The 22,355-nt window shown below is 38.8% G+C and overlaps 3 protein-coding genes across 8 annotated transcripts in view; 2 read left to right on the forward strand and 1 right to left on the reverse strand.

Annotated features, from left to right (window-relative positions):
- Positions 1 to 29: 29 nt before the first annotated feature.
- LOC113574308 (cytochrome c oxidase assembly factor 3 homolog, mitochondrial) lies at positions 30 to 1,521 on the reverse strand. The gene is made up of 2 exons (XM_027005126.2): positions 1,222 to 1,521; positions 30 to 834 (listed from the first exon to the last, which is right to left on the reverse strand). The coding sequence occupies exons 1-2, from the start codon at positions 1,421 to 1,423 to the stop codon at positions 728 to 730; spliced, it is 309 nt and encodes a 102-aa protein (XP_026860927.1). The 5' UTR covers positions 1,424 to 1,521; the 3' UTR covers positions 30 to 727.
- A 179-nt stretch (positions 1,522 to 1,700) lies between these two features.
- cntd1 (cyclin N-terminal domain containing 1) lies at positions 1,701 to 8,888 on the forward strand. The gene is made up of 7 exons (XM_027005064.2): positions 1,701 to 1,926; positions 2,137 to 2,212; positions 2,306 to 2,486; positions 2,640 to 2,802; positions 2,899 to 3,043; positions 7,089 to 7,185; positions 8,787 to 8,888. Exons 1-7 carry the CDS (start codon positions 1,701 to 1,703, stop codon positions 8,886 to 8,888), a joined length of 990 nt encoding a protein of 329 aa, XP_026860865.2.
- A 6,712-nt stretch (positions 8,889 to 15,600) lies between these two features.
- Positions 15,601 to 22,355, forward strand: part of tanc2b (tetratricopeptide repeat, ankyrin repeat and coiled-coil containing 2b) — a 123,888-nt gene continuing 117,133 nt past the window's right edge. For all 6 annotated transcript variants that reach the window (XM_027005089.2, XM_027005088.2, XM_027005091.2 and 3 more), the window contains exon 1: positions 15,601 to 15,966. The gene's annotated coding sequence lies outside the window, so the exon portion shown is untranslated. The remainder of the gene's footprint in view (positions 15,967 to 22,355) is intronic.

A 22,355-nucleotide genomic window follows, 5' to 3' on the forward strand; every position in this document is an offset into this window, starting at 1 on the left:
AAATAAATCAGAAATCCTTTAAAACAGAATTAGTCACAAGCTGCAAACTACTTTATTTTGCCTAAATATGCACATTGCATTTGACAGATACAAATAGGATATATAAGATTGAGAAAAATGTGATTAAGCCATTTTAGTGAATGTGATGCTTTCTGCGCAAAGCTGCTATACTACCATGGCGTGCCTTTCCCTTTTTATACATGTACCAGGCTTCAAATTGAGTTTGTACAATAAACTTGGGGAAAAATGTATTTGTCGCATATATTATATATATGGTTATATAATGTATATGAAGTACGAAGAAACTACAAGACCCCACCATTTGTTATTATTACGCTTATCATTTATTACGTTACTACAGAAACTACAAGACCCCACCATTTGTTATTATTACGCTTATCATTTATTACGTTACTACAACAAATATTTACAGCGTGACTGACATTTTAATCTCATGCTTCTTTCCCCACGTATCAAAAACCCTACAAAACTCAATGTATATGTAATTTTATTTTCCACTAGCAATATTTGCTGCAGCACTGCCCCCGTGTGTTTCTCTGGCTATGGTGTGCCTCGCGCGGGAGAAGACATGGGTTCACATGGCTTCCACATTTCTTGGTCGGGACCTAGCAGGCAATAAGTGATCAATAGGTTTGTCCCCTTTTGGAGTCTGTGCAAACCACCTCTTGCTCCAAAGACACCACAGCCTTCCGACGCCAGTTCAGGTTCAATTCGCTCCAGTCTTTGCCCCACGCATCCTAGCTGCCACTTTTGCTTCCTGGTCTATTTCATCCATGATCCTGTCTTGGGATACAGAGTAGAATGTGTACCCATCTGTTAAGACAGTCAAGGCTAATAGGAAAACACATGATCTCAGTCCAGCCTCTAATTCAAACACTATGCTGGCCCACGAAATCGGCGTTTTCACAAATGTGTTTACTCTAGTTAGCTCGCTAGGAGGGGTAGCCGGCTACATGGCTAACCATAAAGCAAACCATATTATGTTCACCAAATCAATGTACGTTGCCCTTGAATATTTTTTCCCACCGATATAGTTGGCTAGCTATATCGACAGCTGTTCATGTCCTCACTTTACATATAGCTAACCTACCTGAGGAATATGTAAGCATATTAGCTAGGATAGCGCGCTACATTAAATGCATGTGGACCAGGTCTATAGCTAGCTAGCGTTAGCCCAAATAACCTTGCTGAGGAGGATACATATTCCCATCACTATGGCTCCAATGGCGAGTCCAGTTAAAATGTTCCGACCACGAAGCTTCTGGCTTTTCTTCTTCCACTGAGCCAGCTCCGCTTGACGGATATACTTAATCTGTTCCTGCGTCAATTTCTCTTTTGTAGGATCTATCCTCTTGGCAAATTCATTCTCAGGTCCAAATTTATTACCTTCCTTGTCAGCCATGCTTCCACACGCCTTACGTTGCCGCAGTGTTATATACTACGTGAAGCTCGGCTTAAATAAGAACTTAAACGTTTTGAGGTCGATCCATATTATTATCTTGTTTGTGCCAGTCACGTGCACCGCGCAGCCGCAGTTTCACGACTGTACGCTCGAAGGCGGAGAGTCAGAAACGTCAAATTCGCAACAGTTACGCCGCCATCTAGTGTGTTGCTGAGGAACACCTTATAGTCTTCAAAACCGTTATGACCTAAAATCTAACGGTGTACTCCGTATTTAAATGTACTTTTCGTGGATATACATTAATAAAATTGTGAACAACCTCGTATATATAACCATACCGTGGCTGACATTATTTTTACCAAACAGTCGAAAGATGCTAAGATTCGGCGAAGCTTCATTTGAAAATTTGTCAGACTTTCTAACCATTCTTAACAATAAAAACAAATTACATTTAGAGAACGTATCAAGTGTTTGTGGGAAGTTTAAGGACAAAAGAGTAGTGGGTAAGTAAACTTTACTTAATTTTGATATATTTAGGATACCCTACTGATTTTTAAAGCCATTTTATTGATCAACTATTGATACAAATGAAGATGACTATCTTTAAGTTTTCTTACTCCAACCTAAAATCACAAAGTTCAACTGAAAAACTCTGTTGTAACGATTATTTTTCTTTTGTCTCTTAATCTGTCTGCGGTTATTTAATTTCACAGAACAGACATTTCTTATTTGTGAGGAACAGGGACTAGACCCATTAGTAGGTTATCATGCCATTGAAATACTGGAGAGGCAAGTCAGAGAACTGATTATATGAGGATATTTCATTGTTAAGTTTTGTCATAGTGAACAATTCAGATTTTAATTCTGATATTCTTACCCCAGGTTTATGGTCAAACATATCGCCAATTTATTCTCCAGCCAGAAGAGTGAAGTCTGTGAAGGTGTCTCATGTAGGAGTACAGAAAAATATGAAGACTTACTCTTTCAGAGTCTGAGTGAAAAGTTCTACATCTTCATCCTTTCTAGTGTGCAGATAGCCAGCAAACTATCTTTACATTCCAGTGTAAGAGTTTGAGACCAGTTAAGAATATAATCAAGTTCAAGTTCGGTTTATTTGTCACATACATAGTCATACACAGTACAACACGCAGTGAAATGGTAATCTGTTGTAAAGTTGTGGTAATCCCATTAAAGAGAAGTGCAATGTCAAAAACAGGTCATTGACAACAACTCTGCATCAAGATATCTTCAGTCAGTCGGTAGCAACTGTGCCAGAGAAAAATTAATAGAGTCAGAGCTGCTCATCTTGAAAACTTTAGACTTCAAACTGAGTGTACCAAATCCTCTGTCATATGTGGAGACTCTTCTGGATGTTCTTGGTAAGACATCTAGCAACATTTCCTTACAAGCTCATAATAGTCAGGTCAGTTTAAATATACAGGTGTGCATTATTTGGCCTTGTGTGTTTATTATAGGCCATAATGACCCGACTGCCCCTGTCGCACACCTGCACCACCTGTGTAAGTATGTTCTTCAGTTTATCTACCTACAGAGGGATGCTATCTACCACTCACTACTCATGGCTGCTACCGGACATCTCGGCCTTTCCTCAGCTCAAAGGTGCCTACAGAATCTGTATGTGTGTGTGTAAGTGTGTGTAAAGGAGACAAAGAATGCTAATAGATAATCCATGGATTGCTGAATTAATCCACTCTGTTCACCACTATGTTTCTAATCACAGTTGTGTTGTACTTTTCAGTAGCATAACTGATAATTACAATGCAGTTATTACAGTTTCTAATCCACTTATCCTCATTGGTCCTGACAGTAACCACATTCTCTAACAAGCCAACAAAGTCTACAAAACAATACCATATATTGCAAAAATACTGCAAAATTCTCTACTTCAATCAAAACATGTTGCAAAACTGTCACTCACCCAAACAGTAACACACAGCAGTTCAACATTAAACACATACAAGCACATACAAAAACTGTCTCAATGATACAGATCACAGTCTGAATGATTCTAAAGTGCTATGGATGTTTCTTATTGTGGTGTATAATGCTAAAGGACATTTAATGTAATCTACTATGACTCATTACAGTTACACTAAAATCATCAGTATACATTGTAACGTAGGCATAGCAGAAGAAAAACACGTGTGAAGTGCTATCACCTCTAATGAGAGAGTACATGTAATCAAAATCAAACATATGAGAAAAAGCCATGAAATGTATACAGCAGAACAAGAAGTGAGTTTAATAAACAAATATGAAAGTACCAAAAATTTATATTTATATATATATATATATATATATATATATATATATATATATATATATATATATATATATATATAAATTATATGCAAAATTATTATAAGTAAATAAGGAAACTAAACGGAACAGAAAACAACAGAAGTACAAAAAGGATTAGAATTTAAGAAGGACTGGGGATTATAATTACATGGGACTGTAATACATGCATGAGCTAAAATCATAAACTGAAAGGAGATAACCAGGAATGGAGCAGAACTAGAATAAAGCATAAACACAGGATACAGAAAAACCTTTGAACAATATTAAAACAAGGAAGACTGTACACAATGAACTTTGAACACTATGAACCAGGAACAACTAGCTAATAATCTGATACCTACAAAACATGCGACGGTCCGAGTGCAACAGGGCAAGGCACAGGATGCAGCAGTGAGTCTCAACACACACAAACATTTATTGAAAACAAAAGTGAAACACAGACAACAAACACAAACAATAAACATTATAGCATGCATGTAAAACAGACTAGTGAACAGTGCAGATAAAGGGCACCGCAATACAAATAAAACACAGAAACAATAACTGACAAACACACTACAAACACAGGGGTTTAAGAGAGCGAGGACTGGAATCAGGTGCAGGAACTGAAGCAAGACAAGAAACACTGGGACCAGATGCATGGACAATAATGAAACTAGGAATAGGCACAGAGGCAAAAACAGAAGTGAAGATCTGAAGTACAACAGATATGGGCACAGGAACAAAAAAGGTAACAGGCATGGGCACTAATACTTGAACAGTTACAGATATTTTAACTCCATTAGACAAAGAAACATATTGGTAACAATAACTGAAACTGAAACAGAGACCAACCCAAAGCCAGGAACAGGAGCAAGAAGTACAGGAACAAGACACATAGGAGCAGAGGCCAATGAGGTCAACACAGGAACAGGCCTAGACACTGATAAAGTCAATGGGACAGGCCTGCAGGCTGATGATTCAATCATTGGATGCTGGAAGACCAATGTGATGGGCCCTGGAAACACAGGAGAGATGCGTAACACGGCCACTGACCTGTCACGGGGCAGAGTCATAGGAGTCCTATGCGAGTCACAGGATGTGGTCTCAGGAACTACTCTGTAATGTCCCTTGATGATACTGGAGAGTTGTGTGGCAGAGCCACCAGATATACAGGTTGGGAGGCTGATAGACCTGAAGTACACCCAGCTTGTGGCAGGTCTGGCAGATCCGGAGGTGCAGCTGCGGCTGCAGTAGGCACGGGTGTACCTCTGGGTGTGGATACAAAAACTTGGGTGGCATCTTTCACTACAGTGACAGGATTAGGCTAGCTGGTGTACTCCACGCCAGAGACAGTAATGTGCTAACTAGCATCTTCTACGCCAGAGTCTGGAAGGGGCTAAGTACTGGCAAGAAGGCCATGGAGACAGGGCGGCTGGCGGGAAAGCCACTGTGACTGGCTGAGAGGCCAACATGATGACCCCAAGAGCCATAGTCTCGCCACTGGGTGCGGCATCAGGAATGGGTTGGATTGTGTCCTCAATGCTGGGGACCAGAATAGACTCACTGCTGAGAGCCGTGTCATCCACGCTGGGAACTGAAACAGGCTGGGCAGCGTCTTCCACAATGGGAACTGGAATAGGCTGGGTGGCGTCTTCCGTGCTGGGAACTGGATGAAGTTTTAATGGGTCTGGAGGTTCAGGGAGCAGGTCTGACTGATCTGATAAAAAAGTGGAGTCTGTAGAATACCTAGGTAGCTCAGTCTTGGTAAGGCTACTTCGTGGCAACAGTCTGGCTATATGAGGAACAGGATCAGATGGAAGAGCAATCAGAGAGTGTTTACAATGAGTTGGTGGCTTTGGCCAACTATGGCTAAAAGATTTATTTTCTGGTGAGAAAAAAAAACACTGGATCAGGATGGTTATTAGACCCTGACACACAAAGGTTAACAAAGCAAAAATTCCCTCCAAAGTTTACATTTCCTAAGCCTAGTTTTTTACTGGTCATTCTGTAACATGAAGTGAACATGAGGCGGACACAAATGCCAAGAAGAGTGAGACTTATTATGTGCAAATCCAGAATCAGAGTCGATAGAACGGTCCAGGGTCGAAACACGGAGACAGGCAGATCCACAAAAAAGAACAGATATGGCAATGAAAATGAAACAGGGTGAACAAAGAAACAGAACAAGGTGAAAAACACGAAACAATAATCAGGCAGAGAAAACACAAACTAGGTGGAAACAGTACAACAGGACCAGACATCGAACAACAATGACACGCGAAACACTGAGGCAAACATGGGGATTAAATACATAGGTTAACGAGAACAAAACAAAACGCAGGTGAAACTAAACAGGGGTGGAGAACTCAACAAAATCAAGGAAGTAAATCAAAACAAAGGCATGAGGCAGGAAGCCATAGAAACCAGAACAAAAGGGAGGGGCCAACCATGACACAGATGGTCCAAAAAAACACAAGCATGAGAAACACATTTTCATTGTAAGTACAGTAATTTTATTAGGCATACAATATAGCACTGTAATACAAGTTCAAACACAAAATATCAAGCAACCAAAAAAGTCTGTAATATGATACAAAATACAAGAAAAAGTTTGCCATTTGCTTTACTCTGCCTGATCTATCTTGTCCCTGATATTGGACCATATGTGTTCATTAACACTGCAAAAAAAATTTTTTCCTGGCAATGCAGCATAGGAAAAATCTCCAGGCATGCCTGATCCAGCCCTGGCAGTCTGATACTATGATTACCCTACATGTCTCAAGCTTAGTATCTAAAAGTGGCATTTGGTAATAGGGATGGTGGTCATATACTTCCCATCTCCAGGCAGCAAAGAATTCCTCAATAGAATTGAATAACGGAGTATGGACTTAGAAATTCAACAGACATGTGTGGATCAGCTCTAAATCAGTCCCTCACTGCAGATGTGTGATGGAATTGGACATTGTCTCATATGACTGCAGAATATTTGCTGTTGAGCAATAGTACACTGTTGATTGGTTGAGAGTTAGATTTGCAGGTGGTGGTTAAGCATTTCAAGTTGAGCCCAATTTGAGGAAGTGTTTTGGGATCAGTAATTAGCAGCTGCAGTTATTGTGTTGTTATTTGTTTGATCAGACACTTTAATTTGATTTGTGTTAGCAAATGATCACTATGTCTACTGTTTTGCAAATAGTCAATTAGGAATGGAGACTGATGTGCAAGCAATGAGAAAAGTGTTCACTGCTGGGCAAAAATGTTTGCTCATATGTATTTGAAATTGACAGCATGCACCAATGGCTTGTCCAATGTAGTTTAGCACCTCAGAAAAACTTTTTCATTGTAATTCTTTCATTTGTATCAGAGCACAGTTTGTGTCAGTGACTGAGGACTACATGCTGTTAGGGGTTGGCGTTATCACTGTTGCTGCTTTCATCTACCAAACATTTGCTTGGAAAAAGGTAACTTCACTATATAAAGACTGTATTCTGTGTAACCAAGAGATTAATATCATGTAAATTCTGTAAATCAATTATTCTGTTAAGATACATAATTACCAATTTTGGAGAGAACCCCAGCAAAAACATGGGGCACTATTGTATCTTGCTGTATGTTCAACCCAAAGCTGTACTGTATCTAAACCTAAAAGGAATGGAAAGAGGTTTTCTCTTAATGCTTGTCAATGTCAATTTTCAGCTAGTTTCATGCACACTATGTCCAAAAGTATGTGTACACTCCTCCTAATTATTACGTTTGGGTGATTTGAGTTTAGGTGTTTTGGTGTATAAATTGCACAGTCATGCAATCTCTATAGACTAACATAAATATAATTGTAGAAAGCATTGTACTGAAGCTTAGTGACTTTAAATGTGGTATTGTCTTAAGATGCCACCATTGCCACATGCCAGTTTGTGAAATTTATGTCCTAATAAATCTGCTCCGGTTAAGTATAAGTGAAATGGAATTATATAGTGAAATGGAAATGTATAGGACTAACAACATCTCAGCCATAAACTGGTAGATCACACAAATTCACAGAGTAGGGCCGGCAAGTGTAGAAGTGCTCACCATGTAAAAATCACATATCTTCCATTGCATCACTCACCACAGAGTTCTCGACAGCCTCTGGGAGCAACATGAATAACTATATATTGGGAGCTTCATAAAAGGGGTTTCCATGGCTGAGCAGTTTCACACAAGCTTGAAATCACTATGCACAATGTAAACGTCAGCTGGAGTGGTGTAAAGAACTGGACTCAGTGGAGCAATGGAAATGTGTTCTCTGAAGTAATGAATCACACTATCTGGTGGTGTGATGGATGCATCTGGGTTTGGAGAATACCTACCAGAAGGCATAGTGCCAACACTAAACTTTAGTGGAGGAGGAATAATGTTCTGGGACTGCTTTTTGGGGTTTGGGCTAGTTCCAGTGAAGGGTGATGTTAATGCTGTAGTATGCAAAGATATTTTAAATTAATACTTACAATATAAATTATTGCTTACAATTTTATTGCAACAGTTTAGGGAAGGCCCTTTCCCATTCCAGCATGACTGTGCTCCTATGGTTTAACAAGTTTGTGGTGAGTGAATCCAGCACAGGGCCCTGATCGGAAGCCTAGTAAAACTCATTTGGGCTTAATTGGAACATAGGCTGCAAGCCAGGGCTTCTTGTTCCACATCAGAACTTGACATCACAAATGTGCGTTGGATTGAATGTGTACAAATTCTCACAGACACATTCCAAAATCTTGGGGAAAGCCTTCAAAGAAGAATGTAGGTCACTGCTGCAAAGGTGGGTGGGGAGCGGCTCTATATGGCTTTGGAATGAGGGAAATCAAATGGGAATGGAAGAATTCTAGGTGTGGATTATCATTTCCACACCGACTGAGCAGTAAAAACCTTCAGCAGGCCTCAGTTGAGGATTCTAAAATATATATCTTTTGGATACACACACAGCATCCAAGAGGAATATTACACTCAAATAAAGTGTTATCTCATTGACTCAAATGGACTACCAAGTTAAAGTTATAATGCACTATGCTTATGCTGGTTTGTTCCACAGGTTGTTGACGAGCTCACTCTGATTACTGGTATTTCGGCAAAGAGCATCATGGACTTTGCTCATGTGACTCTTATGCACATTACAGAGAGCAAATCACCATAATAGAACATGCCTGGTAATATAAATACATAAATGAAAAATGATTCTGAATGCCTTAGAATTGTGTAAAGTAGAACCACAGACCTAGGTAGAAGTTATGATGGGATGACAAGTGTAATGTTTCATTTTTATTTGGAGTTCACTTTCTTAAATTAAATAAAAATGATATATAGAATTTACATAGATGACAATTGAGGCGTTCAGAAAGTGAAAAAGTTTGAAAATCAGAGTCAATATCCTAAATATATGATCGAGGAAAATAACTGTATGTATCTTTCATTTTCTGCACTGCATAAAATGTCTAGATTTCATTTGTGTTCATTCAAAGGCTTTATGCTTTGATTCTTTTATTATAATATGGCATGAATCAAAATAAATTACTAGGTAATTTGTAATGGGTGGACCCTCAGACAGGAAGTCACTAGTGGAGGACAATTGTCAATTCAGTTGACATGGTTAGTCCGTCCTGGTCTGCCCTTCTGACTCTGGGTCTCAGTGCAATAGGTCCAGTCCTCAGCCGTGAAGCCTGAGAGTAGAGTAATGAGAAAAGAGAAGTGTATTTAAACTTGATTGTTTATACTGTTAGATGTGCATTTTTGTAATTTAGATCACGAAAGATCTGGAAAATGTTTTAATCCTAAAAGACCTTTGAAGAATATATTGGAGGCCAAAAGTTGGTACATTTAGTGGTCTTTGTATTATGCAGCATGCATTAATTGTGAATGGGTGACAGGACTTACCCTTATGATGTGGAATAGCTCATAAATCCTCTGCAGCAACAGAAACATCCCCAGAATGTCCTGCTCAGTAAGAGAGAGAACAAGAAAGAAATCTATTACAGACAATAGAAAGGCACAACAAAAATATGTTGGTGGTGGTATGACATCAGTCTGTTCCATCAGAAATGAAAATCTTTACGGGCACACAGCACCACCCCAATGTTTAATGAATTTTGTTTACCTCAAACTGCCTGTGTTGGTGGTATTTCTCAATATCAAAGTCATCCAAATCTAGTGTCAAACTCTTCTTACAAAGCTCACAAATCTATAGCACGGATAACTCAGCACCTGCACCTGCATAGATTGTACATGTGTATCTAAACAAATCCCACAGATAGAACACATATAAACCAACACCAACCATAGGCAGAAAAAACAAATATATGCCATATGCCCCATTTTTTATGGCCTTAAGGCTATTTAGTGTTTGTGGTATTCCCACTGACCTGACTTTGGTCTGTACTGTAAAGAACCAGAGCACTGACAGGGGGACAGGAGAGGGTTGGAGGTGGATATGTCCTTATACTGATGCAATAGATACATATATAGATGCAATACAGATCCCTGTCCTCCTCATCAGGCTAATCCTCCATCAGTCTACAGCAATGGAAAAGTATATATTAGGATTTGGGTTTAACTCACACCATGTTCCATTTACAACTATTAAAAGTGGAGTTTTTTTGCTCTAACATACCACTTTGTGATTCTGAACAGGCTTTCAGGGTTGATTGTTTTTATTGTCATCTGAGCAAACAGTGTCCTGTGAACCAGCCCTCTGAAGATCACAAAGGGCCATCAAGTGGTTTGTTAAGATGGTCATTCTTGCTTTGGATTGCTTCTTCTGAGGTGGACTAACTTTCTGGAGAGGCTCTTGCTCTAATATCACTCTTATAATTTTCTTATTCTAGGAACTGTGGCATCAGTGGCAATTTCATATAGGCCTTTGTCATGGAGTAATGTTGCCTCCATCCTTGTCACTTCACCTGACAGAACTGGAAGAGATTTCATGGGATTTAATTCCAGGACTGGTACATGGTACTCTGTGTGAAAACTGAAGGGACCTTGTCGACACTCATGCCAGATAAGAACTTTGATCTGTCAACAGTCAATCTGCACCAGCTCTGATTATTGAATGGGCTCATTGTAATATGATAAAGTTAGAGAATCTTGTATAGGAGAAGTGTTTGGTGTTGAGAAATCACTCATTGTTTAGGTTTGAGTGGACAGTTGTAGTGTAGTTGGCTGACTGGATTCCGACCATAAGTCATGCCACAAAGTAAAATGTCTGGTATGTTCTTTGTCTTCTGATTTTGAGATTAGGTCCCCCAAAGACTGGATGTGTCTGCTGAATGCATCCATAATTGGACTGCTGGTGTCCAAGTCGCTGTTGGTGGAAGAAAGCAGGGACTCCTGGATGTATGGCAGGATGGGCTAATCTGAGCTGGTGGAGGTGGTCCTGCTGTCAGTTAGTTGTGGTCCGGCTGTTTTCAGACTTGGCAATACTTCACGATGTGAACGCGAGGGAGGGAAGCTTAAGTTGGGGGGCAGTAATGAGGAGGATAAGGATCAGGTGTGTGTTAATAATCTGGTGAATCAGATCAGGGGTGTGTGCGAGTGGGCGTGGCAGTGCAGGGCTGAGTGTGGTTCCTGGGGTTTGTAACACTGTGAACACGTTTTTTTTTTTGTTTTTTTTTGTACCTTTGCAGAAGCTCATTTTGGCACTGCCCAGGGTCGGTCACAGGAACGTGTTTTAAACTTATTTGGTTGAGGTGATGGAGGAGCTCTCTCTGTCTGTCTCTTTATCTCAGCAACTTTCTTTGCTCTCTCTGTTACTGAACTGTTGCTGATATTAGATTACTTATGATAATACCTAGATTGCAATCAGATTACTAAAAAAAATGTAAAAATCCAAATTTTAAAATGAAAAAAACCCATTTATTTATATAGCACCTTTATTAAATGGAATGGACTTTAGTATACTTTATGTGCAATTAATGTATGTCCAACAAAAATACTCTCATGCCACAGACTCTTTGGGATTCAGTGGATCTTTGGGTATTTCAGGGTATTTCTATTTTTGTCTTTGTCTGAATACAGCACATTTTGCTTTGTTCATGCTGCACTATTTGTTGCAAACTCTAGGTGGTGATATTTAAGCAATGGATTAATCCTTGCTATACACTGCTTGATATGAGCAATTTCTTGAATATCTCTTCTTCCATTTCTCGAATATCTCTTCACAGGTATTGCTGCAAACCATCAAATTCACAAGCACCAGTACTTTAAATCATAATAAATTACAGTGGCATAATACTCAAGCTCATTAAACATGAGGTTAATTTCAAAAGATGGGTCAAGAAACATCACATACGAAAACTGACCTATAAGAAAAACAGAAAAATGTCTGAAACTGCCTCACACAAGAAAATCCAAGACATTCTTAAATACAACAAATAGAGAACAGGTGCTGTTGGTTAGAAGGCCGTTGATGCAGAACAGTGGTAGGCTGGAGTGGCGGGAGGTGTGACAGAAGGTGTGACAATTATGGAGTAGATGGTGCACACAGGAATGATCAACAACAAATTTTTTTTGTGCTTTTCTCTAAATCTTTCCCAAGTCTGACTTGCTTTGAATACTTCCTTGTCCTCTTAGTTATGAAACCTAATAGTATTTATTATTAAGGGTTTACACTGAATCATCAATGAGCACAAGCCAATCAACTAATTTGGTGGATCTGCAGATAATATGTAAATGAATTATGATCAGAGATTTGCTACTTAGCTAATTAAGATTTGCCACTTAAATTAATTAACAGGGTCCTCACTCTGTCAAAGTCAAATTTCCTTACTTTTCACTGACTAAAAAAGCTGAATTTCCATGACCTATAATGAACTGAAAAAACAGGCAGCTTTTATTAAAATGGTCCAGAGCAATCAAGTAACCATAACGACAATACAGAACCATGGGGAATTATAACATTTTGATAAATGGCAGCTAAAAGTTAAAGAAAATTTCTATGTCTGGAACAGACTTTAAAATTCCAGTAAAGTACACAAGGTTTCAGAGAAACAGAACATTAATCAACTCTCTTAGTAATACTTAGTAATACTGTACAAGAAAACTATCATGCTAACTTTTTAAAAAAAAACTCTGCCTAAAGGATGGTGACATGATAACTGAGAAAGGCTGTAGCCCTTTTACTACAAATTCACTGCTCTGTGACTCCTCTTTTTTTCCTCTCTGGTTAGTTTTCCCTTCATTACTAGCACTGTGGAGCTCGATAAAGCAGCATTTGGCCTAGGAGACCGCAGTGGGCCCAACAAGGCGCAGTACTGAAACTCAATGTCACGCTGGTGCTTAAGATGTTTTACTGTGTTGGACGTAAAGCCTCCTTTGCAACACATCAACTTTCGACACTTTGCACTTTGTCATTTCATTTTCTCAAACCAGTCCAGGAAAATGTGCCTCCTGACAGATGTATTTTGCATTAATTGCGGCCTGGTATTTGAAGCATAAAATGCGTTAGTAGGACCCGATAAGAGGAATCAACTTTCTGTTTTCAAAAGATTACCCACTTATTGGAATTGTGGATTTTGATACCCAACTCTAGAGACAAGGATTTTATTCATGCCTTTGGGTGCACTCAGAAGGCCTAGATATAATTATAAACTCACAAGTACATAGGAGACCTCTTATTTGTAAAAAAAAGACATTAAACCAAAGAATGTTTGAATGAACAAAAATCTCTGATTGGGTAAACTCTTATATCCAACTAATATGATATTGATATATCAGCTTGACATAAACCAACATTATGGTAGCTCATAGTAAGGGATTCTTCATATGAAGTCACATTGTCCTGCTATGGGTGGGTGCTAATGTTCCCATTGGAATCCCACAGCGTGGGGTGAAAAAGCAGAAGCTCCATCACTTCCATGCAGTCACCATGGCAACATGGGCCTTTCATGAGTCACGGGGGAATTCCGTTTTTGCACAGCTCACTTGCCAAGTAAGCAAGTCAGCTCTTGAGGGGCCTGCCTTTTGCCTCTTCCTAGCAACCGGTTGCTAGGTTGCTACAGTTGCCATGTTAATATGGTGTGCAAAGGGTTCACAGGTATTCAACCTTTTAAAACATTGCCTTAGTTAAAGAGAAGCCACCCTTTTCCCTTAATGTCTGCTCATTAAAAGAAGTTTTACAGACAGTGATATGGAACACTGACTAACTGTGCTATGTCCACTCTACTAAATGCATCCCCTTATTTTTATAGAAACATAAATAAAAACACAATTAATGTTCAACCACCCACAGAGAGAGAACCTTGTGAAAATATATTACATTTTGTTCTCTGGCAATAATCACAGGACATTCACTGTCAGCAGTTTACAACATTGTCCTGTTATGATAAAGAAACCAGTAAATTGTTATATGGACCCTTAGTTTCATCCTTGGAGTGGAATATAAATAACATGATGTTGTGTAATGATTCACTTGTAACCTGGCCGAATGGCCTTAATTTTTGTCATATTTCATAGATGACTGAAGATGACTGCTTGTACTGTAACTATAGATGAGTGGCCCATTTTACGGATGTGAGATTTCATGAGCTACTGTTTATGAGTTTGCCACAATATATACTGCATAGATCAATATAACGTAATGTTCTCCATATGACAGCATGGTGACTGGCATAGATGGAGAAGGCACTGCTCCAGAGAAACCTGGTCTGACCTGGGACAAAGAAATTTACTTCGACTGTATTATAGAGAGGATTTGGGAACAGGCTACTCCCTGCTGGTCTGTCTTGGTTCATCTCAAGTTGGAGCTGGTGGCAAAACTTAACCCCTGCACTCTCAAACTCACTTCATCTTCAAGTGCACCCTTCAACTTCTCATATACTTCTCAGAAAACCACTGTACAAGAGCTGTTTCTATTTAAGCTCCCATCACTGTGCTTGGCTCTTAATTCTTCAGCCTGTATTAAATTTACAGTCACCTGCTTGGTCTTCAGATGTCCAGAATTTCAACCAACATGTCATTCTATTACTTCTTCCTTTGCTTTCTCTTGCTGGACTAAACATATTACACAAACTGTGTAATACAGTTTTTGGATGTACATGTTCTTATTTAGCATGTGGCTAAATGATGATCTGAAGAGAAATGATGAGTGTAATTATTCCACCCTGATGATTGCCATACAAATCTTATTGCTTGATTTTAGATCATGTCTACTGTTTTCTTTTAAAATGTAACATAGGAACTTTGTGAGTGAATCTGATCAGAGGCTCACTGGTTAGAGCCTAGCTGATACTATCAGTCATATCACACCTGTAACCAGCCATGGTTACGTGGTTACTTAAATTTTAACAACCAGAGGAATTAATTTTCCATCCCCAGACAGCCAGTGTGAAAAATAAACTAGTACTTCATGAGTGAGGGTCTAATGGCTTGTATCACAAGAGGGACTGGATGAACATATGAATAATGTAGCTCATAATCTGTGCTACGTCAACAGTTGTTGTTTTTTTTTATTGACAGCTGAAGTCACGTTTGAGAAAGTAGTGCATAGAAAAGGCAATCTGACCTACAACAAAGGACATGAGGGAGTTAAAAATCCAGCAGACAGTATTTGCTTAATTAATGCAGCAAAGGGAGATGATCAAATAAACCATGCTGAGAGTAGAGATGACAGACTGGACCGAAGTTTTATTAAAAGATGATGCTAAGCAGTTATATCAGTAACAGGTGGAGACCCCTACCCATCCTCCTGTAACTCCATCACTTCTCTCTTGTGAGCGCTGAATAAACCTTTGACTGACATCGACCTTGCAACCCTCTTCTCTAAGAAGTTCCTCGCACGTTAATCCCGCCCTTGATTATGAATAATTCATGACATTACTGTTGGTCAAGGCAAGGGGCACGCTGGTGTCTGCTGCCGGGTCTCCCAGATATATTTTTTGTAATATGTAGGCTCACTTGGGAACTAGAGCAAGACACCCAGCAGAAGCATGAGGAGAATGTTTTGAACGGCGAGGATAAGACCAAACCTTCACGACCCTTTGGACTCCCGCAGACTAAACGCTAGTGTGGGTAGAATTAGTAATCGATGAAGAAATGTCTATATGTAGTCTCCACTGTAGCTTTGCTCTGAACTGAAGACGTAGGATAGAAACGTTGCACTGTATTAGCTTATAAATAGCGAAGGAATGTGAAAACGGTCGCAGAGGCTAAGCTGCGAAAAGGCTGTAAAGGAAACTGGTACCACCGCGGCGGCAGGAAGCAAGATTATAAAGTAAAAGATAAAGGTAGGTTGCAGATCTCTTGTGAGCGAATGACTGTCGGCATGGGTCAAGGTAGGATGGAAACCGAAACCCACTGTGAATTTGTGGAATAATGTTAGATTTCGTAGTGACCGGCCCGAAATTAAACAGCTCCCACTTCCTAAAATCGACAGATCTTAGGCAAGAGAACGCGATTGTTGGTGATCGCAGTTTGCATTGAAAAAAACAACTCCAGATTACATGAAGCAGAGGTTACATGAAGCAGAGGTCGACATCTGCACAGTGCTTTCGTAGCCTCGAGTTATCCACTGCATAACATCTTTTAAACGGACTTAATTAAGCGTAATAACAGATTTTAATGCACTAGCTCAGATAAGCTTGCTTCTGTATCTCTGAAATAGTAATGAGATTTACACGGCTAAAGAATCTCGTAGGTCCACACGCTTATGTTTAGCTGTGCATGGTGGAGCACATTGCCATTCATGTCTAATGTCATTGCCTAGGTTACCGTTTTTTTGCATTGACATTGGCTTCCAGTTGATTTAAAAGGACAGGTATGATGGATACTTGTCATTTTCCGATACAATCTATCTAGATTTTTAATGCATGGTTGAAAAACATATTAAATGCGTACTAATCCATTAGCCCACGAGAAGGCAGTTTGCGGAACGAAGTGAATAGTCACTGTTTTGCGCAGGCTCTACTGAACGCTCTATGTTCGGGCTCTAGTGTGGTTAATCTTTGAGGTATGGTTGTGATAGATTTAGGAGAATTAGAGACTGTAAAATAAAATGAGCTGCGGTGTGTGTGTGTGTGTGTTTGATGATACCATTAATGTGCTGTATCTTGTTTGACAGCTCACTTCCTTAGCAATAAAAGAGGATCAGCTTTGTATCCACCTTCTTCTCCTAGTATATGGCCTCATTCTTCTCTCTCTCTCCTAAACTTCCACACATACACACACAAACCATACACCACTACCTTTTCCCATAATGAGAACTTGCATACCAGCTCTGGAAGTGGTCCTTTAAGCTTTATCTCCTAACACAAGAGAGGCTGGTCCAGTTTCCACACTCGCAGCCAGAATTCATTCCATCAGACAAACAGGAACAGCATGGGAACTGGTGTGTGATGATAACACATACATTAAGGAGGGCATAGCAAATGCTTTACGCTCCTTCAAATGTGCCATTTTAAATTGACAAATGCAAGAGACATGACAAATTTTATATCCAGACTGACAGTGACAGGAATGTTTTGAAAAAAAATGTTTTTGTCTTTTTTGTTTCTGAAAAGATTTCAACACTTTTTTTTTCTTTTTTACTAAAAGTCACAGTGACCTTGACTGTGTGTTTTCTTGAATAATGTTTAGACTGACTTTGATGTGCGGTTCTGCTGGTCCTGGCTGTTCTCAGAGATGTGTGGTTCCCATCTCTTGCTGTTTTGTTTTTGTTGCCTCTACATTATATATTCTCTTTCTCCATCTCTTGTCACCTCTGACTAAATGCTATTAAAAGAGAAAATGATCAGGAAAATCTAGAAGTGCAGGAAAAGGTGGGCTGTCTCATGGACTATTGCTGAGTAACTTCTTTCAGTGATAATAGACATGGAATACATTATAAATAGCCATTCACTGGGTGCAGGTGAGGGCTCTTGGACATTGAATATGCACAGTTTTGGTTTATGATCTTATTTTGAGAGTCATATGTAAATGTGTGATAGTATGTGGTTGGATTGTTTTTGTTATATGCTTTGAGAGAGAGCCAGGTGTGTTTGAGTTAATGCAACTCTAACCAAAGCACAGATTGCATTTCCCTACTCTGTCATGTTTTGTTTTTCAGGTTTCGATATCACTGTTGTTAGGTTTCTAAAATATTGCTCTGGCAATAACTCCGTAAAGCAGTACAAATATATTTTACAACACATTCCCATGTCCACCCCCCACTTGTATTTCAGAATGGGTAAGTAGAACCTGGTATAAATGTATGTGAGGCTAACCTGTTGCTGTTTGCTATTTGCTTCATTTTGATGCTACATTCCAGTGCACATATGCTTGTGTGTGTGTGAGGGATTAATTCATAATCTTAAAGTGCAGTTAAAGCCATTCTCTTCTTTTTGACATGTTTTACTTTGACAGCTGATAGAGTGACCAAACTGTACAAATAAACCAGTTGCATTGTGTGCAGACTGCAGAATAAATAATTTAAGGCTTCAGAAAGAGACATAGTTTGATACTGTTCCAGGTTAACAGGCATTGTTGACAAGCTTTTTCTGTAATTTCAATTACATCACCATATCACTTGACTTCTTATCGCTCTTTTGAACCATCAACCAGGCCACAGTCCTATTGAGCCATTTACTTCATGAGAAGCTATTTATGCAAATCACATCTTGCTTCCTTCTAAACTGAGCTGAACAGTATATTTAAAAGTAAACTTTTTTTTTTTTTTTGTATGTGTGGATGCCTTTTAATGGTGTCATGTGTTTTTGAAGAAGATCACTTGTGCTCTGATTAGTAAGAAGGAGGAGACAAAATGGCTGTATCCAATAAAACTGACTCTCTAAAGCTCTCATCTTATATCCAGCCTGCCTGTTAACCAATTAGCCAGCTGCCTGTGTTGACCCAGCTGCTAATCAGAGCTGGTGCTGTGAAATTGTGCTTTTATGTGTTTATCTGTGTATGCTTATCCTTGTCCAAATGTAATTCAATATGAGATTTGTATCAAGCATAAAACCCTGCAGAACCTGGTTCATAGGCCATAACCATTCTCAGTCTATCTAGTATTAAACACTAGCAATTCGGTTTCATCTGAGTCACAGCATTGTATGGTACAAAAGTGACTTTTCATTACTGTTTCAGCTCAGCCCTAGACTGGGCCATAACGGTGTTGCATCTAAAGTAATAATTTGGCCCCTTTTCTCATAACTGAGAATAGAAGCCAGTGAGAAGTTGTAGCCAAGTGCATGGATTAATGCAGATCACTACCCATTAGAGATAGAGTATAGGGTATTTATCTATATTAGCTGAACACTGAATTGTCTGAATGACAGTCCTTTTTGACATATTGCCCCCTTTCAGGGGAACAAAAACAAATGCATTCATTAATACCAACACCCCACTTAGTACTTGGTTTGCAAATCCTTTGCATCCTTGTAGGGGTGGCCTGCAATGTGGCTATTTTCTTGTTCTGCTTTGCTGTCTTTCAGACTGTAAAGTGAATTCTCAGGAGGATTCAGGTGGTTGCTTAATGTTCCATATTTTGGCACTGAACAAACTCTATTGTTCCATTAGCAGTATATTTGTGGTCATTACCCTGCTGCAAGGTACAACACTGTGCACTGAGGTATATATGCCCATGGCACTGTGTTCCACAGATGACATACTTTGCATTAAGAGCATTTCCTTTTACCTTCCACACTTCCTCTTCCCTCTGGTACAGGGTAATCTTCAAATAATTGAACTTTCAGAAAAAAAACAGCTATATTTGTTATAGCTTTATGTATGTTTTAGTGAGCTGTAATTTGACCTTTTTGATTTATGATCTGTAACTTGTATTGGATCATTTGATCCAATACATGATCATGGTCTGTTCAACAGCTGAAAAGGAGTTTTTTATTTTCATGATTGATAGTATTCTGTGGTGGTAGTGGTAGTCTAGTGGATATGATTTTGGGCTAGCAATAGGAAGATTGCGGGTCCGAATCCTCGCTCTGCCATTCAGCCACTGTTGGGCTGTTGAGCAAAGCTCTTAACGCTCTTGGCTCCAGGGGCGCTGTATAATAGCTGACCCTGCGCTCCAACCCTTGTTCACAAAGAAGCTGGTATATGTGAAGAGAAACACTTCATTGTACTCCAACGACAGTTGAGTCAGTTCATCTAGATGCTAGTTATTTATTTAGAAATGTTTTGTCACCCATCCAAGTGACTTTTTAAGTTTTAGTTAGTTGCAAAGGCGCCAAGACTTAAATGCTAATCTTTAGCATAATGTCTGAAACCTGCCTCAGTGCATAACAATGAAACCAGTGATCAGTTCAAATTGACCATTACTTACAAAGGTCATGTATGCTCATATTCATTGTACTGTACACTGGTGTATATGTATATTTATGATCAAATAAAGACATTCCATCTGGTCTAGATCATAAATAAAGTTCAAAAACAGTTGATCCTGATTCTGAATTATTCTGATCATTTATTAATTATTTTTAGCCTATGATGGCCTGCTAGTATTGACACATCTTTTGCCCTCAGGTTGAGAGACAATAGCCATAGATTGCAGATACAAATGCCACATTAAAGATCAATTCCAGGCATTGTGTTAGCTCTCCAAGGATGCAATGACACAAACAAGAAACAGCTAAGAATCAAGTATTACATTGCATTTGATCTCCTAAATTGGGAGGACTACATATTAAAAGGGCTGAAACTTCGACACAGTTAACCTCATATGAATGGAAAATACCCTTCAATTAAAGCTGACAATATGTATTTCAACCACAGTCATTATTTCATTTCAAATCCAAATGCTCTGGAGTATAGAGCTAAAGCAACAAACACATCAATTTCTAAATCCAGACAGATTTTTTTTACTAGTACTCAATGACTTTGTTAGATTCCTTTGCTTTCTTTTGGAACCCAGATTAAAGTAAAGATGTTAAAATAGCTTGTATAGAAGGGACGAAATGGTACTTAGAAGGCTTGACAGTATAGAAAAAATATATAATTTTTATTACTACATGGATGGATAAAAAATTAATCCATCCAGTTGTTCCAAACAATTTCCATAAGTTAATGGTGAAAGTGCCATGTTTGTCATCCATCGCTCAGAGATCGTTCCAACTGTTAATGGGCATATCAATGAATAGTTATCATGTTCATTCTTTACTGGTGTTACTGTTAGAACTACAGACACTTCACAACACTTCAATTCATTAAATAAAATTATTACCAATGCAATTATAAAAGTGATTCTCAATACTCAAAACACTACAGTTAAGCTGTTGAAATAGCAAGCTCAAAAGACAGTACTGTAAATGTGGACCCCTCTGCCTTATTTTAATCGCTACTATAGCAGCGATTTTCGATTAGTCTACTATATGAGGATGGATATCGTTTATTTAACAGACGCACCACTGTTTGTCAACAGTGTCATGCAAAACACTTCAGTCAACACATCAAATAAAGCTTGGTTCACACTGCAATAATTGGACCTATTTTGCTGTCATAGTTCTACAAGTATCTTTGGTCATGAGTTAAGATCGGTGGACATAGAACACACAATGTGACAGCAGTGGCGGATTTAGTGCCTCTGTGACCACAGAAGGATGACTTTTGAGGGACTTTATTGTTAGTTATGGCTATAACTTACATTTACAGTATACAAAGTGAAATAATATTTTGGGACTCCACTGTAAAGCAGAGGTATTTTTCTCAGAAGTCAGGCACGGACAACACTCAGACTCTGTGCTTTTAGGAGCTTTTTCGAAGTGTCACAATTGTTGTACTGTGGACATGTTTGTGAAAAATTCAGTGCAGGGGATTCTATGCTTGTTAAACTAGGTTTGCCTTGTGGTGTTGTTTGGAAAGCTATTACTATTTATATTTTGCAATTCTTTTTTTTTTATTAAACAGGCACTTTAAATTGGTATGTAAAATGAAAAATGAAATCAGCTCCAAGCTGGTTGTTTTTTTTTTCCAGATTTTGATACAAACCAAACCAAAAGACTGATCCCTGTTAATTGGACTGAATAATTAAAACCCTTTTTAAACTGAAGTATAGGTGCTTTAAAATGTATATAACCTACATATTGCCTTCTACAATGACATCATTGTGGTGCCTACCTCTACACTGCTTTAACATTGTATTATTGATTCCTCTGGTAGTGGCAGTGTTTCTTTCGACTAGCCAGCAGTACTGCAAGTCAAGGCCCACTAATGGGACCTGATGTATAAGTGACTGATGTGGTTAACATTAAGGAGAGATTGGTAGCTGCAACTCAGTTTACCATATTTCAGCAGCCTTCTGACCTCACCCTCATCTGAACATACAATACACTCTTCCTAGTCCCCTAGATATACAATCACCTTTTTTTCTCTGTTAATCACACTTAACGCTATAACTGGCTTATGTTACACTCAAACAAAGTGCTGTTTTGTTGTGATCCAGTGTTTTCCTGTAAGTTGGATTTTCTTTTTCTCTGGCAGCGATATTGCTCAGTAATAGTCTTGCCCATGTAATACAATTACAAGCCTGTGTAGAATCCATTTTCATAGCCTTGGTTGTTATTAGCTTTTTTGATATTCTTGTGAAATATCTAAATGCCCTTTTCAAGTATTCCATTTGTGGGGGTTTCCGTTTTAGAAACTGTTACATTTTCTTTGATGTTAGGATCTAGGTTTGGGTGGTAGTTAT

This window comes from Electrophorus electricus, chromosome 14, assembly GCF_013358815.1.
Source record: "Electrophorus electricus isolate fEleEle1 chromosome 14, fEleEle1.pri, whole genome shotgun sequence".
NCBI classification, from domain to species: Eukaryota; Metazoa; Chordata; class Actinopteri; order Gymnotiformes; family Gymnotidae; genus Electrophorus; species Electrophorus electricus.